This window comes from Camelus bactrianus, chromosome 16 (genome assembly GCF_048773025.1).
Source record: "Camelus bactrianus isolate YW-2024 breed Bactrian camel chromosome 16, ASM4877302v1, whole genome shotgun sequence".
NCBI classification, from domain to species: domain Eukaryota; kingdom Metazoa; phylum Chordata; class Mammalia; order Artiodactyla; family Camelidae; genus Camelus; species Camelus bactrianus.
In genome coordinates, this window is record NC_133554.1 from 30,468,339 (window position 1) to 30,492,878 (window position 24,540).

At 40.0% G+C, this 24,540-nt stretch overlaps 1 protein-coding gene and 1 long non-coding RNA gene across 2 annotated transcripts in view; one reads left to right on the top strand and one right to left on the bottom strand.

Moving 5' to 3' along the window:
- The window catches only part of LOC123618410 (uncharacterized), an 82,572-nt gene that overhangs the window by 13,415 nt on the left and 44,617 nt on the right, over positions 1–24,540 (bottom strand). The window lies entirely within an intron of this gene.
- Positions 1,213–8,600, top strand: KRT25 (keratin 25). Its single transcript, XM_010960437.2, has 8 exons — positions 1,213–1,714; positions 2,009–2,091; positions 2,487–2,643; positions 4,760–4,921; positions 5,007–5,132; positions 6,578–6,795; positions 7,167–7,234; positions 8,219–8,600. The coding sequence occupies exons 1-8, from the start codon at positions 1,286–1,288 to the stop codon at positions 8,326–8,328; spliced, it is 1,353 nt and encodes a 450-aa protein (XP_010958739.2). The 5' UTR covers positions 1,213–1,285; the 3' UTR covers positions 8,329–8,600.

The window sequence follows — 24,540 nt, forward strand, 5'->3', positions numbered from 1 at the left end:
CAAAAGGTGTAAGTGGGGACCGGAACAGATATTTGTACAGCCATACTCATTATTTACAATAACTAAAAAGTGGACGCAACCCAAGTCCACTGACTGATGAAGGGATAAACAAAATACATTATATATGTGCAATGGAACATTATTCAGCCTTAAAAAGAAAGGAAATTCTGATACATGCTACTGCATTGATGAGCTTTGAAAGCATTATGTTAATGAAATAAGCCAGTCATAACAGGACAAATAATGTTATAATTCTACTTATCACAAGTGTCATAACAGTGACTGGCATATAGTAGGTTTTTAATAAATATTTGTTAAAAAATGAATGGGTGAATCCATATGTTCACAACAGCCTCACGTAATAAATATTCATGGAAATGTCATCCGTAAGCCAGTTTCCAGATTTCCCCAAAATTTCCCCAATATTTAGAGTTTTCAATAAACATCTAGGAACCCACACCCAGTAAACAGTTGATGGATGACTTTCACCTCAGCTAAACTACAGTGAATAAAAACAGATGAAATATTTCCTTCCAGGTTTGCTTCAAATTTTGCAGGGTCAGGGAATGAGTTAATGTCCTTCCAAACTCCCACAACCCACAACAGCAATTAGGGGTGTGTTCCTAATTACCAAAATGGATATGAGAAGACAACTATCCCCAGACATAAGTTAAGTGTCAACAAAATATAATGCATGTCAGTCAAAATGGAACTTAACTTCCCACCGGAAACTGGGGCAAGAGTGGGGGAGGGGGCGGGGAAGGTTGGGGATCGAAGATCCAAGTTGGGGAAATAATGATGATTATAGCTCTGTTCTCTATTGATGCGGAAAGAACTGTAAAAATAGAAGCAGAAAAAGTTCTCAGAGACATCAAAATCTGCCCTGGCAGGATAGCCCAAAACCATGACGCCTGATTTTTATTGCGTGGTGGACTGATGAGTTTTATCTTCCAACGAGGGAAGGGATGACTCACCCTCAATTTTAAAATATAATAAGGAAGCTGAAATTGCTCCACCCAGACCCATTTCTCAGATAACCACCAACCTGAGGGCAACTGCCCTCCTACAGAAATGAGCCCAGCAAAGTTAGCTACTAATTAGGAAAAATCATCCAATTATGCTAACTTGCTGAGGCTGGCAAGCTGTGTTTTACTCTATGTAGGCAGAATTTCATCCGGAACACACTTGAGAATTGTCTATAAAAGGGGGACCAGGAGAGTGGGGATGGGAAGTCACTCCACCCCGGCTTTCAGAGACAGCTCTGCGACTCGCTCGCCCAGATACCATGTCTCTCCGACTTTCCAGCGGATCCAGGAGGGCCGGTCCCCGTGCCACGGCAGGATCACTCAGGCTCTCCAGTGGGGGAGCCGGCTTTGGGGCTGGAAATGCTTGCGGCGCGCCTGGAATTGGAAGTGGTTTCTCGTGTGCCTTCGGGGGCAGCTCCTCGGGAGGAAATGCAGTGGGGGGCAATCCCTGTGCTGGCTTTACTGTGAGTGAGGGGGGTCTCCTTTCTGGCAATGAGAAGGTGACCATGCAGAACCTCAATGACCGCCTGGCGTCCTACCTGGACAACGTGCGCGCCCTGGAGGAGGCCAACACCGACCTGGAGCAGAAGATCAAGGGCTGGTATGAGAAATACGGACCCGGTTCTTGCCGCGGTCTTGATCACGACTATAGTCGATATTTCCCCATCATCGACGATCTTAAAAACCAGGTAAGAAATTACCCTTCACCATCTTTTCTCTGTACGTTTATTTCTAAATGTTCTTTTCCTTTCTTCACTGAATTCGAAAAACATTGATCACTTTTACTTGTGATTTCTTAAAGGGAATTTCAATTTAGCATTGGAAATAAGCACTAAGAAGATTCACTGGTCATGAAAAAAATGTCATTATCTAGTAACTATTGATTTTGATTCTTTCTACTTCCTAATGTAAAAATACTTTTTGTTTTGTTTTGTTTTGGTTGTGATAAGTTGCCTCTAAAAAGTCAAACTCCCCATTTCTAGATCATCGCTTCCACCACCAGCAATGCTAACGCTGTTCTGCAGATCGATAATGCCAGGCTGACCGCTGATGATTTCAGACTCAAGTAAGTAGTGCCCAGAGTAGAAAGAATTCATGGAGGTCAATGGAAAGCATTCTACTGAATTTATTTCTTGATCCCTCATTAAATATGACCCACTCTTATTCCAACACTATAAAACATTCGGAATTAAAAGAAACAGGATGTTACTACTTTTTTATACTTTGGCTATTAAATATAAAGCATGAACCACTACAAAAGTAGTGCCCAGTACCCGAGCTCTTTTTCTGCCAAAGAATTACCTCAAAATAAAATAATTATTATGATACAATAAGCTCTGAAAATGTCTCTTGTGGCTAAATCTGTCACTCAAAAATTCTAGAATTCTAGCATCTGCTCATTGATCAGTGACTATTTCTCCAACCATGTGACCAACTGGAAAATCTTTAACACTCTTTAAGGTATGAAAATGAGCTGGCTCTTCACCAGAGCGTGGAAAGTGATGTCAATGGCTTGCGCCGAGTTCTGGATGAAATTACCCTGTGCAGAACAGACCTGGAGATTCAGTATGAAACCCTGAGTGAAGAGTTGACTTACCTCAAAAAGAACCATAAAGAGGTAAGGGCTGACTGTCTCCATGTTGCCATCCCTCTGTCCATCTGACAGGGGATAATGGACTTGACTTCATAAATAAGAAATTGGTACTAAAGACCCACCGTCAGACAGGCATGAGTCCTGAGTTGTCTGTAGAAGTGGTGAAGTATTTGTACAGATTCAATCTTGATCTCTCATCAAATGTCCTGGGGGGGGGGGGGCAGAAGAATCTTGTTTTCCACACTAATCAGGATTACAAGAACTGTGTTTGAGCAAGGTAATTATAGCTAAGTTAAAATAACACACTTAAGAGATCACTTCTAATTAAGATAAAATAAATATGCTTTAAGGACATCTTAAGAAAACTAGATCTAAATTTCTATAAGACAGTGGCAGATTTAAAACACTTAAACATTTACTTCATACACACATTAAGTATATATATATTCTAATAGACATGGCTATAAAAATAATGAGACTGAAATTAAATTGTTATATCAAAATTTACACTTCCAAAGAAATAGTATATGTCCAAAGTAGTCACTGTTGGGAGTTAGACTCTTAAATCTGATCATACAGCCACTACTCCAGACACATTTGGGGGGTTGCTTCAGAACCACTATTTCCTGAGAAAATATTCTTTGAGAATGAATTTGATATTGTTAAACAGACAAAAAAAAAAAATTCTCTAGTCAAGCCCAATGCTCTAAGCAGGAAATCAAGCTAAGAATGCCCCTTGATTAGTCATGAGGCTATCTTGTAAAGATACTTTCTTGAAGAACAACATTTATATGGATATATGGGTTCAAATATGGGTTACAGGCCATGGGAGTTACTCAACAACTTTTTGATGAATTAAATACAATTGATTTTTTAAATGACTCACTTCCAAGCAAACCCACATGGCTTTTTTAAAAAATCTTTTTCTTTTTCTGCTTGAACTGAGGACATCTTCACTAGATCCTCAGAAGTAAAAACCCCATCTGAAGAAATAGAAGGTATAGGGACCACCAGGGAGGAAAAAATGTTAGAATTACCGGGGGTGGGAGGGAGTGCTTGGTGCAAGGCCGGGGACATGGGCAGGGATGTGGATTCCTGCAGCAGACACATAAGCTGATCCCTGTTGTTTCATTATGCACTGTCTTAGCAGTGAGGTCTGCCCTCCACCATCCAACTGACTCAGTACATCCCAACAGCCCACATCTCAGATGGAATACGATATAGACTTTGGCTGCAAAACTGACTCCAATTTCTATGATGATGATAATTAGCATAATCAGCAGCATTTATTTAGCATTTACACACCAGGTAGTATTGCTAAGTCTTATTACTAAGAGTTCCTGCACATCCTTCACCAACCCAGAGAAGGATTTTTTTTATTCTTATTTTCTTATCTGCAAATTGAGACTTAAAAAAGTTAAGCATTTTCCCAAGTTCACCTAACCACTCTAGGGCAGAACCAGAGTTCACACAGAGATCTGTCTGACACCCAGGTCCATCATGAAACTATAACGTCCCTGTGTAAGCTTGACAGCTTAATAAACAGCTAGGATTATTTAGAGGATAGTGTTCTTCCTTTATTAATTGTAAACAAATAAATATGCTTATAATTATAATTAAATATATATATAAACAAATATTTATTTATAACTATTTTAATTGTTCAGAATGCTCAGACTCTGCCCTTGGACCATGTTCATAGTGTCTGCGGTCAGGACAGAGCTGAGTGGAGAACACATCTAAGCTGGTCTGTAAGTGAAATGAAGACCAGTCCACTGAGGTGGAGACATTTCAGCCACAAATAAACAGAATAACAGACCTGGATACCTCATTTTAAATATCTTAAGGACTTTCATTTGGAAAAGGAAGGAATACTTTTTTCTGTGCAGAAGAACTAACCGATGAATTGGAGTCCTAGGAGCAGGAATTAAGTTCACCATTAGGAACAGCTTTCTAGCAATTAAAACCCTTAAGAATAGAAGCAAGCTACTTCACAAGACAGGAAATACAAAATGTAGAGGTCATTGCACAGTCTGGGAGGTGGGACTCAGATGAACTCTAAGAACCCTACCAAAGCTTAGCCTCTAGACTTTCTATGACATCCCTGCGTTGCTGAGCTGAACACTTTTTCTGCCCCTAGGAAATGCAAGTTCTGCAGTGCGCGGCCGGAGGCAACGTGAACGTGGAGATGAACGCGGCGCCCGGCGTGGACCTCACAGTTCTGCTGAACAACATGCGGGCCCAGTACGAAGGCCTGGCCGAGCAGAACCGCAGGGATGCGGAGGCCTGGTTCAACGAAAAGGTGAGTCTTGTCTGGAAAAGACTCCCTCCGCGTTTAAGTGATACTCACAAAATTAAGATCTGTTCCCTCCCTTACACCTTTTCAGAGCGCTCCGCTGCAACAGCAGATCTCCGAGGATGTTGGAGCCACCACCTCTGCCCGAAATGAGCTCACCGAGATGAAGCGCAATCTCCAAACGCTGGAAATCGAACTTCAGTCTCTCTTAGCCACGGTACGCAAAGGACGATTTCTTATCATCTTCTAGGTTATGATTTTTTTTTCTTTTTAAAAATATTCAAGTACAGTTGATTTACAATGTGTTAGTTTCTGGTGCACAGCAAAGTGATTCAGATATATAGATATATAGATATCTATACACACACACAAACACACATATATACATATTCATATATATTCAGAATATATATATTCTTTTTCAGATTCTTTTCCATTATAGGTTATTACAAAATATTAAATATAGTTCCCTGTGCTCTACAGTAGGTCCTTTTTATTTATCTATATTACATAAAGTAGTGTGTATCTGTTAATCCCAAGCTTCTAATTTATCCTCCTCCTACCCCCACCTGTTTCCCCTTTGGTAACCATAAATTTATTTTCTGTATCTTTGAGTCTGTTTCTGTTTTATAAATAAGTTCATTTGTCTCATTTTTTTAGATTCCACATATAAATGATATTTGTCTTTCTCTGACTGACTTACTTCACTTAGTATGATAATCTCTAAATCCATCCATGTTGCTGCAAATGGCATTATTTCATCTTTTTTATGGCTGAGTAACCTATTATACATATACCACATCTTCTTTATGCGGTCATCTGGATATTTAGGTTGATGGACATTTAGGTTGCTTCCATGTCGTGGCTATTGTAATAGTGCTGCTGTGAACATTGGGGTGCATGTATCTTTTCTACTTAGAGTTTTCTCCAAGTATATGCCCAGGAGTGGGATTGCTAGGTCATATGGTAACTCTATATTTAGTTTTTGAAGTGACCTCCATATTGTTCTCCATAGTGGCTCCACCAATTTACATTCCCACCAACAGTGCAGGAGGGTTCCCTTTTCTCCACACCCTCGCCAGCATTTATTATTTGTAGACTTTTTGATGATGGCCATTCTGACTGGTGGGAGCCTCACTGTAGTTTTGATTTGCACTTTTCTAGTAATTAGCGATGTTGAGCATTTTTTCATGTGCCTGTTGGCCATCTGTTATGCCTTCTTTGGAGAAATGTCTATTTAGATCTTCTGCCCAATTTTTGATTGGGTTGTTTGTTTTTTTGATATTGAGCTGTATGAGCTGTTTGTATATGTCAGAAATTAAGCTCCTACATTCATTTTAAATGTGTGCCAGTTGAAGTTAAAGTCCTTAACCACATTGGGAATATATCCGTATGTATTTTCATGTAATTGACTTAGAACATAAGAAAAGAATAGGATTTTATATAACAGCTAAAACAGTATCACTGATGTCTTTAGGTCCGTTCTACCAAAAAGAAAAATTTGCTGATTATTTATGAGTGTCATAGAATCTTTTTAACTATGGGTCAATGTGAAATTTGAAACAATTAAAGGCAGAGTTAACAAGAGGAGAAAGTCATCTGTGAAAGCAAATTTCTGCCTATCTGTATATCCGTCTCAGCTTCTTTACTGTTTCCCGGCAGAAACACTCCCTGGAGTGCTCCTTGACTGAGACTGAGGCCAACTACTGCGCGCAGCTGGCCCAGATCCAGGCACAGATCGGGGCCTTGGAGGAGCAGCTGCACCAGGTCAGAACCGAGACCGAGGGCCAGAAACTGGAGTACGAGCAGCTCCTCGACATCAAGGTCCACCTGGAAAAAGAAATTGAGACCTACTGTCTCCTTATCGGTGGAGATGATGGGTAGGTGCACTACTTTACAGGGAAGATGCAATATACTGAAATCTACTTGAAACTTAGATCAGTGGAAGAGTGAACATAAATTGAAATGACCACGTTTATTATCATGAATGCTAAATAGTAAACATAATACACTACTGCCCAAACACAAATTAGCCCCATCTTACAAAATCAAAGTGCCCCAAGCCCTGTATTTAAGGTGAGAAAATTAAAAAGACCAGCTCTTGATGCTAAAGCAGAGTAGTTTCAACTGTGTCACCCACTGAAACTGTTCTCACCAAACAAGCTAAAGAAAAATGGCAGAGTGGATCTAGAGTTGAAGGGTTCTCTCTAAATGACTCTCTTTTGTGATGTTTTCAACAATGTGTCCACAGGGCTTGCAAGTCTGGAGGTTACAAGTCTAAAGATTATGGACCTGGAAATGTGGGAAACCAAATCAAAGGTAATTAAAATGGAATTCTGGTTTTAAGTTATACGACTTCATCTTCAATGCACAGCTTGACTGTTTTCACATTCCCAGAGCTTAGTAAGAACAGATATAATAAAGCTTTGTAGTAGATATCAGTGTGTGCTAGGTGTCTAACTTTAGTGATGTGTGCTAATTTTAAACAAAGTGCTATGACACCATGTTTTTAGCTAACCAAGAAATCAAAATTCCTGAAAAACAAGTTTAAGTATTTGTGCTTCCTGCATCGTCCATCCTATATAAAAATCCTATTATTCCTTTAGTTGAAGTAACTTCTTATTTATTTTTTCTGCTTTTCTGTGGTAAAATACACAGAACATAAAATTTACTATCTTAACCGTTTTAACTGTACAATTCAGTGGCATTAAATGCATTTATATTATTGTGCAACCATCAAAACCATCCATCTTTAGAAATCTTTTCATCTTGCAAAACTGAAACCCTAAGTCTATTAAACAATAGTTCCCCATAAAGGTGTAGCTCAGTGGTAGAGCACATGCTTAGCATGCACGAGGTCCTGGGTTCAAGCCCCAATACCTCCATTCAAAATAAATAAACAACAACCAAAATAAAGCTTAAAATTTTTTAAAAAACAAAGAAACCAATAGTTTCTTTGTTCCCCATTTTCTGCTTCTCCTAACTGCTAGCAACCACCATTCCACTTTCTCTTGCTATAAATTTGACTACTCTAGGTACCTTTTATAAGTGGAATCATATATTTCTCTTTTTGTGATCAACTGTTTCACTTAGCATAATGTCCTCAAGACTCATCCATGCTCTCATATGTATCAGAATTTCCTTCCTTTTAAGGTTGAATAATATTCCACTGTATGAATAGACCGTGTTTTGTTTATCCATTCATCTATTAAGGGACATTAGGGGTGCTTCCACATTTTTGCTATTGTGATTCTATTCATCTTGTTTTAACTCCCTTAAAATCTTTTAAAATTTAACTTTTAGATCCAGTCAAAGCCATTGTGGTTAAGAAAGTTCTTGAGGAGGTAGACCAACGCAGCAAAATACTTACCACCAGGCTCCACTCCCTGGAAGAGAAATCTCAAAGCAATTAATTTGATACACGAGAGAGAGTATGTGCCAAACACTCTCTGAGAAGAGGAGGCATTACGTATCTGTCCGGAAAAATGAGCGAGTCTAAGAAAAATGTCTGTCCTGTTTGTTGTCTTTCTGTTAACTGAAATATAATCTCTATCTAGGTAACCAACAGTGGTATCTTCCCATTCATCTGGAAAAACATTACATACAAATTTGATGACTCATTTGATTAGCCTACAGAAAATGTTGTCAATTCTTTGTAGTCAATAAACCTTCCTTTAGCAAGTTACCACTGGTAGTATTGTCTTATCTTTAAAATGTTCATGATTGTGGTACAGATGTATGAACACCTAACAGCTCTTGATTTGTATGAAAACCTTAAAAAATAATTAACAGATTTCTTCCTAGATTTTCATCAGGCTCTCTCAATAATTCAAAATGAGGTAAATTCAAAAGGAATAAAAATACTTCCACTAAAATCCCCAATCTGCCATACTCTGACATTTGCTGAAGCTGTGAGCTTAGACTTCAGTTGTTATGACCCCACAGAGTATGACAGTCAAGAGATAAAGCAGAACACTTGCCTAAGGAGAGAAGTATCAACAGAGACCCTCCCTTGTCGGTGTGAGCCGCAGAGGGCCATGCATTCGGTGTAAGCATGACCGAGAAATAAACTCACCTCATGGCAGGACTGCAAAGAAAGTTTCCTGTCTCCCCATTTGGCATTAGGGAAGAGGGGGAAATTACCCTTAAGAATATATAGTTACAAACCAAATTTCAGGCAGTTTTGTAGCCAAAATTCACATTATCTGGCTGTTCCAAAATAACTTTAAGCTGAGAATTCAGTCTAAAAGAATTCTTATACCCACTAGGTACCCTCCCAGGTGCCCTAATGGAAGCAAATACAAACTTTCTGTAGATAAACCCACCATCATCCCAGGCCTCAAAGGATTCTCACATAAATAAAATTCTAAGGAAAATCAGTTGTCTGTGATCAAAAATTAACCCAGGGAAACAAGGTGCAATGAGCAAGAACCAATAGAGACAATTATAAAACAGAGAATATAAAAAATAGGATGAATATATTTAAAGAAATAAAAAACAACCTTGAAAATGAGCAGAATCCAAAAATCTGAATAGAATGACTAAGCAGATCTGAAAAAGAAACAAACGGCAACTTCTAAATAGTGTAATACAATGAAATATAAAATCTCATATTTAGATTCAGTAGTAGATTAGACACAATGCACAAGAAATGAGAAAATTGTATTCTGAAGAAATTATCCAGAATTCAGCACAGAAATGGATTAGTGTATATATATATATAAAATATTTATACACATGATCAAATATATTAGAAGATTGAGAGACATGAGGATAAAGTAAGACAGCACTATAAAAATGACATAAAAATTTGAACAAGCTTCTCATTGAAAAGGAAATTTATACATTCTGTAAATATACAAAAATATTCAACCACATTAGTAATCAGGGAAATGCAAATTAAAACTACAAAGAGCTTCCATTTCCCACTCTCCAACTTAACGAGTATCAAAAAGTCTCACAGCATCAAGTGTAGAAGAGGAAGTGGAGCAACAGAAATTCTAATATTCTTGTAGGTTTATAAACACAATTGCATTGAAAAATTGTTTGGTTTTACTTAACAAAGCTAGATAGTAATGTACAACATGATAAATATAATTAACACTGCTCTATGTTATACGTGAAAGTTAAGACAGTAAAACCTAAGAACTCTCATCATAAAAAAAAATCTATTTTTACAATTCTTTATCTCTGGGAAGGATATAACTCAAGTGGTAGAGCACATGCTTAGCATGCATGAGGTCCTGGGTTCAATCCCCAGTACCTCCATTGAATAAATAATAATAATTAAATAAAAATAAACCTAATTACCTCCCCCCCAAAGAAAACTAAAAACAAAAACAAAAAAACATAGTGTTAAAAATATATATATATTTTAAAAATTCTGCATCTGTATGAGATGATGGATGTTCACTAAACTTATTGTGCTAATTATTTCACGATGTATGTAAGTCAAATCATTATGCTGCACACCTTAAACTTATACAGTGCTGTATGTCAATTATAGCTTAATAAAAGTGGAAGAAAAAATTAAACTAAAAAAGTAAATGTAGCTACATGATGAAGGAATTAAAATGTAAAAATTCAGTTCATGAAATCAGAGAACTTTACAGACATCGGAGAGCTTAGAAGTTCTCGAATCCATGCCAAATTCCCCCAAAGGGAACTAAGATCCCAAAGGTTGATTCAGAGTCATCCCTGGTGCTCAGAATGAGAGAGCTCATCCTATCAATCCTTTTAAAACTGAATGATAATTCTCCCCGCTTTAGGATAAGGCTCAGGCAATGCACTGAATAAATCACCCAACTAAAACAGAAGCATTCAGGAGAAAAGTGAGCTCATTCCGGGGAATGTGTTGCCAAAATGGCAAATCTACAAAGAGAAGAGAGACGGCACAGCTCCTGATCCTATTCTTTGTGATGCTTCTGCCTGCAGCAACACGGCGCCCAGCAAAGCCAAGATGATCCTGCTCGGGTGCGAGGTACAACCTGGCAAGAAGGTTAATGTGTGTGAACTAGTGTCTGAGGCAGGAAAGCCATCCAGAGAGGGAAGAGGAAAGTGACTGCCTTGGTTCATCAGGGCCTTTTCCCGGCTTGATGTGAAAAGGGGTATATTTATACACAATATTGAGAGAACATGGCTGTAATTTTAAAATTAGCTACAAGATTTAGTAACTTTGACATGTAACTAAAAGTATATAGCTATCAGTGCATTCTTCTGAACATTTATACATTAATTTCCCTAATTCTTTAATCCCCACCTATAAAACTATATCCAGAACCTCTGGCAACTAGCCTTTTGCACTATAATTTAATGCTCTGCACTGGGGCCATTGAAACTCTTAAGTCTCATGATGCTACAACAACTTGGAAGTTATCTTAATGTGAGAAAGGAAACACTCTTCCCTCTCTCCTCTGAGCTCTGTTCTGCATAAGTGTGTTCGTGGCCCTGGAGACCATCCTCGGGGTTCGATAGTTCGTCAGCAGGACTTGCAGAACTCGGAAAAGCTGTTGGACTCACGGTTATGGTTTATTACAGGGAAAGGATACAGACTAAAATCGGCAGAGGCAAAAGGCGCATAGGAGACGCCAGGCATATGCTCCCAGCTGTCCTCTTAAAGTGTAATGATTCAAACAGCCTTATTTCTCCCAGAAATGATGCGTGACATGTATGTAGTATTGCCAGTAAGGGAAGCTCACCCAAACCTTGGGATCCGGGGCCTCTTCTGGGGGTTGGTCATGCAGGCAAGGAGCACCCATGTGGTTCACCCTACTCAACCTCCAGTCCCTTCAGAGGTCAAACTGACACACTGTAGGTCAAGGACTCACCATAAATCACATCATTAGCATAAACCTTCTGCATTCACAAAGACACGTTTATGAGACAGGATGTTTCAAGGCTTAGAGGTTATCTCTCAGGAGCTGGGGTAGGACCAGACCTTTCTTTGGAGTGTGCAGGGTCTGTGCATCCCAGTCCTTCTGGGTTAACCCTTCACTTTACAAGGGAGCTCACAGCAGAGCCCTAAGACAGTACAGAGTTCCACAGCAGCACACTCGTCCCCTACAGCTCTAACCCTTGAACTGCCCAGATGGATGAGCCCTCCACACTCAAGACCCTCACAACCCCTTGGACATACAGGCTCCACAGTCAAGTGTAGCTCATGATGAAGTGCATCTTTCTTTAAAGTGACTTCTTTCTTAGAGTCCTTCCTCAACAGTCAGCATCTGCCAGGTCCCTGCCCATCTGCACATGCATAGATCCGAAACCCAATCACAGAGAAGACTTGACATCTTTCACAGAAGGCCCCTCAGCCCCTACATAAAACAGAAGATCAAAAGTTACCCCTGGGTGTATCTGAATCTCCGCTCAGGATCAGAGGGATTTCATCCTGTTTGGAAGCTTTGACTGTGTAGGAGGGATAGATTTGTCTGTATGTGAAAAATAACTGAACCAAGGCAAGCTTAAGAAAAATTCACATTCATTGAAACCATCTTCCAGGTAATTAAAGCAAAAGTGGGAGATTCAATCAATACAGATAGATCTATTTCAAGCAGATCAGAAAATACTACTTTTCAACCCATTGCTACAATTAAGTTTCTAGGCTTAGAAGTACAAGAAGAAAGAAAATACAAATGAGTACTTCCTTAAGTCTGACATAAAAATTCATCCTCCAGACGTAAAACTCACTCCACCTTACCTCCCCACCTTCAATATTGATTATTTCTAAAGCGTAGAGATTGAACTCAAGAAAACAAACACTAGCATAACAATTAATTGAATAGTGATTATACTTTATGTTTATAGATCACTTAGAATTTAAATACACAGATACACAAAAATTTGATCATCACAAACCGTGAAAGATAAAAAGCGTGATGACCATTTACAGATCAAGATCCAGGCTCAGAGGTGTTACTTGTCACTTCCTTGGTCTCAAAGCAATTAAGTGACAGTACAGAACTTGGACTCAGGGCTGCAAACCACCAGTCCAATGTCCTTCCCATCCAAGGTACCACTCTATGAATTCAACAATAACTTCAAAAAATTTAACCCCTGGAAATTTATTTCCCCCAAAAAAGTGATTTTATGTAAAATGTTTTTAAAACATGTGGGCAGACATAGAAACTAAAAGATATAAACTTATTTAATTCAACATGGACCTAAAATGTTTAATTTTATGCCACTGATCAATGCCAACTGAACAGAAGTTATATTCCCTTCATTAAGAAGAGTTTAAAATAATAAAATAATAAAATAAATTACAAAATTAAAATTTAGAAAATTAAAAAAGAATTCACTAAAACAAAGACTGAATGCTTCTAGGTTAATGAATCCATTGTGATTGTCAGAGATTCATAGGAAAATTGGTAGATTTCATGGGAAGTTTTGCTTAATTATAACTTTCACCAAATGTGTTTCACATGGAGCAACTGAAAGCAAAGTTGCTGAAATTGGGGTAAATGATAAGAAAATATTCCTCATTAAAAAGAATTAAATTTTTTATTTTAAAACCTGCTTTACCATACCTGCCTGTCTCACACACTCACACACACACACACTCCAAGAAGTTCTTCCTTTCCAAAGAAAGAAATTATTACAAAATATAAACTACCCAGTGATAGTTTTTAAATTGCTCCAAAGAGACAAAATTTAAGGAGGAAACACTGAATTTCATGTGTAAGGGATGCTAAAAACTAGAAGATCCAGGCTCTTCACTGATAAACTTCATCTCTTGAGGTGTGACACCTTCCAGGCTAGGACCTCTTCCAGGAAATGGGTGAGCAGGGACACCCTCAGTGAGGGTGATGACAAGGAGGAGAATGTATCACCACTGCGTCTACTTTGATATAATGAAATGAGTGTTGGACAGAGTCAAGAGACCCAGGTTCTAACTCTGATTCTTACACCAACGACTTGTATTACATAAAAGAAAACATAACATTTGAGCTTCAGTTTCCTTCTCTGTAAAATTTCCTGACTGCCTCTCACAACTCTAATAATTATTAATAAGAATTATTTTATTAAACACTAATACGTACACTGACAGGGTTGAAGCCTGCAAAAGTGGTAGAGAAATGCCAGGGGTGGGGAGCATAGCTCAGTGGGAGAGCACAGCTCAGTGGTAGACCATGTGCTTAGCATGCGCAAGGGCCTGGGTTCAATCCGCAATACCTCCATTTAAATAAGTAAATAAATAAACCTAATTACCTCCCTCCCAGCCAAAAAAAAGAAGGAAAAACAGTGATGCAGAAATGTAAGCATGACTAGCAGAAGAGATGAGACAAGAAAATGATCTTATTTCAAGGGGTAAAAATGTCTTGAATCTGATGAATCATTAGAACAAACTTTTGAAAAATGACTTGATGCAGATTAGAGATAAAGGTGCTGGTATAAGCACAGGTTTCCATGGTGATAAACACACTTGACACAAGGCAGTGTCATGAGGTAATGTTGGCATCCACAACAGCGGGCTTTTCCCAGGTGAAAAACATACTGTCTGAAACCTCAGTTACCAGAATACAGTATAAACAAGGTGCTGATTCAAAAATCATAAAGGACAGATTTGGTCAAGCCGGAGATTACAGTAACTATTATCCAGTAATTGAAGAATTGATGAGTCAAGAAAGAAGCCTACACTCCTCAATCTCTTTTTTATAGGCAATAGTTCGGTGAAGTTTTTAAAGTAAAAAATAATGCATTGCAACATACATATAGTCTTCCTTTCTGTTTTTTTAGGTAACTGCCACTAGTTCAAAATTCCACACCTATTTTTAGATGAGCAAGGACATAATGGTTACTGACTACCTCAATTTGTCATTAAAAACAAAGCAGTTTTTGGTTCAAAAGGGAGTTGTATTCCAAGAGTTTATAAAATTTTCTGTTTAACACATTTCATAGTTGCCATATGTCACATATCATTCCTATCCCTTTACAACATATTCAATGGAATACTACTCAGCCATAAAGAAGAATACAATAATGCCTTTTGCAGCAACATGGATGGACCAGGAGATCGCCATACGAAGTAAGTCAGAAAGAAAAATACCACAGATATCACTTATATGTGGAATCTTTAAAAATGACACAAATGAACTTATTTACAAAACAGAAACAGATTCACTGACATCAAAAACAAACTTATGGTTACCGGGGGGGGGGGGAGTGGGGAGGGATATATTGGGAATTCAGGACTTGCAGATATACACTACTATATATAAAACAGATGAACAAAAAAGTCCTACTGTATACCACATGGAATGATATTTAATACCATGTGATAGCCTATAATGAAAAAGAATATATATATTTATAACTGAATCACTATGCTGTACACCAGAAATTAACACAACATTGCAAATCAAGTATACTTCAATTAAAAAAATAAATTAAAAAAAAATAACCCAGCATGGTAGTTGGCCTCTCCCTCTGCCCTGTGCTGCCTCCCTCACTTCCTTACAGGTGTATCTCCCAGGAGAGACTCCTTGATAAACCTCTGTACCCATTTCTCCATCTTGGAGTCTGTTTCCAGGGAACAAGATTTAAGAAAACAGTACAAGGTTCCAACAACTACAACAATGTGTCACTGACACAGAAATCAACAGCTCAGAAAAAGACACACCTATATATAAGAATACTATTGTCAAATCAGTTGCGGGAAAGTTGATTATTCAATAAAGGCTGCTGGAATCATTAGTTAACCAAGGAGCGGGAGTGGGGAGAGTGTTAAATATCCACCTCATGTCATGCACCAAATAAACCCCACAGAGATTACATAAACATAAGAAAGTAAACCTTCAAAGACTCCAAATTTTTTTTAAAAAGAGACAGAGTATATATTTGAGGGATGGGGGAGGATATTTAAAATAAAAAAAAAACCAGAGAAGCAAGATGGCAGAGTAGAAGGACGCTTGTAGCTCACCCTCTCCCACAAATACACCAAAACTCACATCTATGGACCCTCTCAGCCATCCAGAGCACCTGCCGAACTCCGACAGAACATCACCCTCTTCGAAAGACAAAGATGCCAAAAATCTGGTAGGAGAAAAGGAAAAAAGAAAGAAGAAAAAGCAAAATAGTGCGGGACCAATCCCGCGAGGAGGGAGTGGCAAAGGAGGACTGGCACTCGTTCGCTGGGGCTCCCCTCTCCAACGGAGACGCCAGCGGGATGGAGGGGGAGCCTCTGAGGCTCAGATCTGCCCTGAGCACCCCTTGACTGACAGAACTGAGTTAAACGGTCACAAAGGGTCCCCGCGACACCCAGCCCGAGATGCGAGCCGGCAGCTGGGGCCGGGGCAGGCGGCCCCAGAGGGCAGAGGACTGGGGCAGCTGCACTGAGGCAGCCCCAGGGGACCGCAGGGTGCTGCGCGCGGTGGCTCGGAGGGGATACGGAGCAGGACAACCTCAGTCCCACATAAATTGCGAAAAAGGCAAAGCAACGCGGCTGGTGTGCCCTGGGGGGAGGGGCGCCATAGCCTTTGTCTCCTCTGACCGCACCACCATTGCTGGCGCTTCTCATGAGAAGAGAGGCGGGGTGCAGCCACAGCCGCCATCTCTTCCTGTGCGCAGCGCCCAGGCCGGGGGCAGGGCCGAGACTTGAATCCACACCCGGGGGCTCCACAACCTCCTAGGCAGGACTGAGACTTGTTTACAGCCCAAGGCAGATAGGATCTTTCTGCCCTGGTCCCTGAGATTGGAGCAACCGGCGCTGGGAGAGGGCGGGTGGCCCCCCACCCACCTGGCAGGAATGCAACACCTGACCACGGTGCTGGGAGGGGACGCGATCAGCCCACCTGCCTCGCCCGAGCCCAGCAGCTGACTGCGGCATCGGGACGGGGAGTGACCTGCCCACCCACCAGGTAAGAGCTCAGCACCTGACCCAGTGTTGGGAGGGGGCACGATCTGCTAGCCGACAGCCACTGGGAGCAGCACAGACAAGGGCGCCAACGGAGGGCCTCTGCAAACAGCAAGTTGAGTATGTGAAACAGGGTGAAGACACAAAGACCTCCCGATAAAATCATTAAGAGCACACGTCTCCAGGAGAAGTAGATAACTGATACTCCTTAAGCCACAGCACCAGAGAGATACAAGCAAGATGAAGAAGCAGAGGAACCACTCCCAATTAAAAGATCAAGAGAAATCCCCTGAAAGCACAATCAAGGAAATAGACATTGATGGCCTACTAGATCAAGATTTCAAAAAAGGATTGATCAAAGTACTGAAGGAACTAAAAGAAATAGTGTTTAGAGATATAAAATATGTCAAAAATGAAATAGAAGCTATAAAGAAGAACCAAATTGAATTAGTAAACCCATTTGCTGAGATGAGAGCTGACCTAAAGGCTGTACAAAGCAGGCTAGATAATGCAGAGGAACGAAAAAGTGACCATGAAGATAGGACAACAGAAAGCACCTAATCAGAACAGCTGAGAGAAAAGCAAACTGAAAACAATGTAAGGGACCTATGGGATAATATAAAGCATGCCAATCTATGCATAATAGGGGTTCCAGGAGGGGAAGAAAGAACAAAGGGGACTGAAAAGATATTTGAAGAAATCATGACTGAAAACTTCCCAAACCTAAAGGAATCAGATATCCAAGTACAGGAGGCTCAGAGGGTCCCAAACAGGAAGAACCCAAGCAGACGCACACAAGACATATCATAATCAAGATGGCCAGAGTCAAGGATAAAGAAATGATCCTAAAGGCAGCAAGAGAAAAACAAAGAGTGAGTTACAAGGGAACCCCCATAAGGCTCTCAGCTGATATCTCTACACAAACACTACAGGCCAGAAGGGAGTGGCAAGATATATTCAAAGTCCTGAATGAAAAAAAGATACAGCCTAGGATACTCTATCCAGCAAGGCTATCCTTTAGAATAGAAGGAAAGATAAAGAACTTCACAGACAAGCAAAATCTGAAAGAGTTTAGCAACACTAAACCCATGCTAAAAGAAATATTCACAGGTCTACTCTAAATAGAAAAGAAGCAGGATGCTACAGAAATGAGAAACTCATAACTGGAAAGGAGATAACTGCCATGAATTACAAAAAGAATAAACACAAAATTGTAAAAGAAGACATCTAAATCATTAAGAGTGGGAGAGGGAAGCAAGGAAAGCCACTGTGGAAAACAGTATTGGAGATTCCTCAAAAGACTAGGAATAGACTTACCATAGGACCCAGGAATCCCACTCCTGGGCATATATCCAGAAGGAATCCTACTTCAGGATGACACCTGCACCCCAATGTTCATAACAGCACTATTTACAATACCCAAGACATGGAAACAACCTAAATGTCCATTAACAGATGACTGGGTGAAGAAGAAGTGGTATATTTATACAATGGAATACTATTCAGCCACAAAAACCGACAACATAACGCCACTTGCAGATACATGGATATTCCTGGAGAATGTCATTCTAAGTGAAGTAAGCCAGAAAGAGAAAGAAAAATACCATATCAGATCGCTCATATGAGGAATCTAAAAATATATATATATATATATATATATATATATATATATATATATATATATATATATTTATATATATATTTATATATATATTTATATATATAAAAACAGAAACAGACTCATAGACATAGAATACAAACTTGTGGTTGCCAAGGGGGTGGGGGGTGGGAAGGGACAGACTGGGATTTTAAAATGCAAAATAGATAAACAAGATTATACTGTATAGCACAGGGAAATATATACAAGATCTTGTGATATCTTACAGCGAAAAAAAAGTGACAATGAATATATATATGTTCACATATAACTGAAAAATTGTGCTGTACACTAGAATTTGACACAACATTGTAAAATGACTATTACTCAATAAAAAATTTAAAGAAAAAAGTAAAAAGCATGAAAAGAAAGATCTGTATCAAGAAAATAATATGCAGTAAGAAGCAAGTATCAAAGAAAAACATTTTAAACCTTTATAAAAGATGATATAAATGCATCCCAGCACTAAGGGGCATCAGGGCAGCTGGCCAGCCAAGGGACTCCAGATTTGGACTCTGCAATTTCCATCTTGTCCTCTCTGCATCTTGGCGCCACCTGCTGGCAGCTGTCTTCTCTGTCTAAAATCAACAGAGGATTCTGGGACCAGCTGAAAGCAGCAGTGCTAGGAATCCCCAGCCTGTTTAGTTGGCCTGACTCATCCTCAACGTCCCCATTCCCAAAATTCCCCTCCCCTGACCACTGCCACCCAGCCCTTCCTGTCCACCTGCTATATCTCCCTTCCTCACCCCAGAAGATATGAGCTTTAGCCATCTTCTTAGGGAGTTGGGCGCAGAATGGGAGCCAATAGCCAATCACTTTATGTCTCAATTTTCAGCACTGCCACATGGTACCAGGAGTTTTTACTCTAATTCTTATTTATGTCCGTTCAAGGACTGATGTCTCCAATATATAAATTCATGAACAGATCTATAAATAAGAGATAACCACAGGAACCAGAAATGGGTACTTGATACACATAAGCAATTCATAAAATATGAATGGCCAACAAACATTAAAAAGCGCCAGATGCCCAATGTCTCTAGTAATCAAAGAAAGACATCAAAAGAGGATTCAATTTGTTTAATGGTAACACCCATTTTAGCAGGGGTGTAGGGAAAAGGCACTAATGCCTGGATGGATGGAATGTAAATTGGCAAAACCTTCATGAGAACAGTTTAACAATAGGTATCAAAAGCTTTTAAGAAAAGAATATATCCTTAGAGCCAGCAGCTCCATTTCTAAGAATTCATTCTAAAATAATCCGCTATTTGTGATCTGCCCGTTCCTCCCAGCAGTGTTTTATCATAGTGAAAAGTTAGGCAAAATAAAATAACCAACAATGAAGAATCAACAGACTGTTAGGAAACACCCATCAAAGCCCACCCGAGGAGTGTCATGCAGCCATTAAGAATATTCAAGTTCCTGTATTGACCTGAAAAGATGTCAGTCATCAACTGAGAGGGAATGCAGTTTGGTGCAGCCACTGTGGAAAACAGTATGGAGATTCCTCAAAAGACTAGGAATAGACTTACCATATAACCCAGAAATCCTGCTCTTGGGCATATACCCAGAAGGAACCCTACTTCAGGATGGCACCTGCACCCCAATGTTCATAGCAGCATTATTTACAATAGCCAAGACGTGGAAACAGCCTAAATGTCCATCAACAGATGACTGGATAAAGAAGATGTGGTATATTTATACAATGGAATACTACTCAGCCATAAAAACCGACAACATAACACTATTTGCAGCAACATGGATGCTCCTGGAGAATGTCATTCTAAGCAAAGTAAGCCAGAAAGACAAAGAAAAATACCATATGAGATCGCTCATATGTGGAATCTAAAAAAACAAACAAACAAACAAACAAGCATAAATACAAAACAGAAACAGACCCATAGACATAGAATACAAACTTGTGGTTGCCAAGGGGGCAGAGGGTGGGAAGGGATAGACGGGATTTCAAAATTGTAGAATAGATAAACAAGATTATACTGTATAGTACAGGGAAATAGACACAAGATCTTATGGTCGCTCACAGAGAAAAAAATGTGACAATGAATGTATATATGTTCACGTATAACTGCAAAATTGTGCTCTACACTCGAATTTGACACAACATTGTAAAATGATTATAAATCAATAAAAAATGTTAAAAAAGCTAAAAACACACACACAAAACAAAATCGTCAACTGAGAAATGAAAAGTTTCAAGACAATACATACAGTAGTATCTACTTTTGAAAGAAAAGTAATTATATACAAATTACAGACATGCTTATTAAAAATTTGAAATAATATACATATAAGTGTAAACAGTGACTATTCTTGGGTAGTGGAAATATGGCTAATGTTTATTCCTGCTACATTTTATATGCATTTTCTAATTTTTCGGAAGTAAGTATGTACTGCGTGTGAAATTTTTAAATTGTCAAAGAAAAACCATATGAAGGTTTAAGTGTTTTTACAATGAATATGATCCTTTTTTTTAATTTTTAAGGAAAAATAAAAGAGTAGCCAAGTGGTAAGTCACGTGGTAGAAACTTTTAGAAAAATTAAGAAAGAAGTGTGTGGGGAGAAGGGGAAGCTGGTAAATTAGGAGTTGGTGGATGGGGCAAGACAAGCGTTCTAGAGGAGGCAAAGCTTGAATGGTGGTGAACTTGTGGATACACAGAAAGAAGAGAACAGGGCATGGTTTGGGTCCTTGGCTCCAGGACTAATCATGTCAAAGTGCTTCTAGAAATACCCAGGCATCAACAATGAAGAGGTCACAGGTTAGGACACAAACTTCATCCATTAGCCCTTTTTAGAAATGCTTGTGTCCACTCCGCACCCAGAAGGGCAATGGTAGACCCTGGACTTGCTGTTGAGCACCACTGCGGGAAGGATGCCAGGCTTCCAGACACCTGGTTTCTCTGTCTCCCTTCAGGGCACAAGCATTGGAGAACAGTCGCCTACTGGGACCTGTTCTTTGCTTATCTAGTCAAGCCCCACATCAGAGACGAATCTTGTTCCTTTTCTTCCTTCCTGGAAAGATCTAGCTTCTTAGCCAGCATTCCCACGGGCTTCCTCCACACAACAGTAACCATATAGGGTGGTCTCCTAGGTCCTAAGCCCACAGCCGACCCTCCCAAGCATGGCCCAGATCTACAACCTCTGTTTTCAGACTTGTCTTATCCTGTGAGCCCTTCCCATCCAAGCCCACAGCTCTGCAATGGTTTCTCAACAGCCCCGCTCTCCTGGGGTCAGCCCTGTGCCTCCGCTCTCGCAGCATGCCCCGGGGCCCGTGCAGGTAGACTGTCTACCTGAGCCTGCCCCTGTCCCTGTGCCTGGGGTGAGCCTTGGTGGGACTGGTCTGATGAGCATAGAGATCACTTATGGGCTAAGTACTAGAACTGTCTCCGAGTGTGTCCCATGAACTTGTATGTGATTCTCTTTTATAATTATTTTAACCTTTCCTGGACCCACAGGTCTCCTTTCCCATTTCTAATCTTGTCTGTTTTGAATCTCTCTCTCTTTTCCTTAACCAGGCTCACAAAGAGGTTGTCTATTTTAATGGTCTCTTTAAAGAACAGTTTTTGAGTGTCTGTACGTATTTATTATCTTCCATCAACAATTTCAGCTTTCATCTTTATTAATTTATTTTCCATCTGCTTTCTTTTGTTGTTCTTTTTTTTTTTAATTATACCAAGTTTCTTCATCGTTAGTCTCTCTTCTTTAATAAAGTAGCCATTAGAGGCTAGAAATTTCCCTCTGCAATTTTAGCTAGAACCCAAAAGTCCAGGTACGAAGTTTTCTTCTTCTCACTACTTTTCTAGTTGGTTTGTAATACTGGGTTTGATTTCCTTTGATCCAAGAGTTGTTTAGGAGAATGCATCTTAATTTACCAATTAAGGTTGTTCTGGTTGTCTTTCTATTATTGAATTCTAATTGTGTCAAATAAAAACAAAGCCAAGAATATACGTAATTATATGCATGGCAGGGACAGTGTGCTGTACATCAGAAATTGACACATTGTAACTGACAGTACTTCAATTTAAAAACAAAAAGCTGGACTTGGATAAGGAGAGACTTTCATGAGAAAGACGATTGTCGCAAGAGGGAGATTTCTCTGAGCTCAGAAATCTGCAAGCATGTCAAAATCACACAGAAAACAGATTTTCTTTTACAGGGTAAAAGACGAGGCAGGCAGAGACAAGCAGTATCTTTGGAGGGGAAGTTGGGCAAACAAGGAGAAAGGACCACGGAGGTCTTACAGGAAAAGCATCTCACTGTGGTCAGCTGATTCCCAGGAGAATTGTGAAGGGGGCCTGTTTTACTTTTTGTGTGTGCTTGTTCAAGCTTGAGGACAAGAAGGGTTCAGGGGCCTGTAGGAAAGACAGAAGCCAGACCAGATAAGGCCAAGACAAAGCAGGGCATAAGAAACAGGCTACCGTGAGCACTTGTTTGTAACTCGGGTGGAATTCTGCCTTGGAAGAAATCCTAGGTAAGCACCTCTTTTTCCGTCAGCTACCTCTACCAGGCTTTCCCTTGGGGTGGACACACACAGGCCAGTGAAGGAGGCCCTCCGACTTCTAACCTTTAATTTGGCTCCATTTCTACCAAACAAGCAGGACTCTCTACCCAGTTCTTAAGTACCAGGGCTAAACTTTCGCAGCCTGCACGCTAGTGAAGGTCACCCCTCCTAAGTGTAATGTAAATCACGTCCTAAATCTGACTGAGAAGTAATGTACTTAATAACCAAACTGCTAAATATCAGAGCTTGAAGGCAACTTGAAAATTACAGAGTCCAACCTAATAATTGTACAGATCAGGAAACTGTGGCCTCATCTACAGACATCTAAGTGCTGGAATTTAAGAATCATATGTATAAAGTTGTGTCACAGGCCTGGTGGATAAGGACAGAGGACATGAACAGGTGAAGGTTTCCCCTGAGCCTACAAGAGAAAAATATCCTATTCCTTTCTTATGAAACTATTAATTTACCACTAGGACTCCCTGACCAAAGGTTTGCAGCTTCTCTGTGATCAGGAGACCACACAAAGGAAACTGGGGGTCAGACTCAAAGAGCAGAGGGGACAATGTCCAGTGGATTGACTTAGCAATGGTAAGAGAGACACAGGAGGCTGGGCCTTGCTGTTCAGGTTACCCTCTGGGTTATATATGCCTGTGGGTTCTCTGAATAGAGACTATTGCCTGTCTGGTAGGAAGAGAGGTCCCAAAGGACCTTTTTAAGCAAAAATAGTCTGTACACTCTGTGCTTACTTCAATTTGTATGAACTCTCGACCCTGGAGGACAGAAGTGCCTCCAACCCTACACAGTCACATGCCCCTTCTCTTAACTCCCCATAAACTCACTCAATGACCTTCATTAGAAGACTGAGCTGTGGGAAGGGATTCTAGAGCATTCAAACACGACAAGTACGAAGCTAAGTCATTTTCTCTCTGAACAAAATTTGGCAAAGGGGCATGACCGAACAGATAAGGGTGGAGAAGAGGAAGCCTGTGGGCAGACGTGTTAACTGAAACTATTGAAAGAAGGATGGAAAAGGGTGACGGGGAAAGAAGTCAGGAAGGGAGAGGAAGGCATGAAGGAAGAGGAACAGTCACTGCATGGGGGGATTTCTGTTCTATTTTTGTAGGTGTTTGTAACATAACGTCTTTGTGTCTGACAATACAACCAGGCTGAAATTGATTGAGGGATGGTGTCAGATCCACCAGAAGAGGCCTCTTAGGACACATATTATTGCAAGATCTTTTTTAAATTCTTCCAAGTAGTGGACCCTGGGCCCCAGCGGCCACCATCAGACACTGACTTAAACAATGATTCTCTACAGGGGAGGCCCTGGATTCTGGCATGTTCTTCCCTGCCCCCTTCTCAAACAATACCTCCCCCCATCAACAACCCTTCCAACACACACACACACACACACACACAGAATCACAAACCCAGAGGTGGAGAAATAAAGGTTTAGAAGGCAGAATGCACAGTAAAGAACAAAAATGATCAAGGTGTTTATGAAGCAAGTCAAGCCGCGCTGTTTTTTATTTATTCAATCGACATTTATTGTCTCTCTACAATAACTTACACGTCACAGAAGCCGTGCACACATC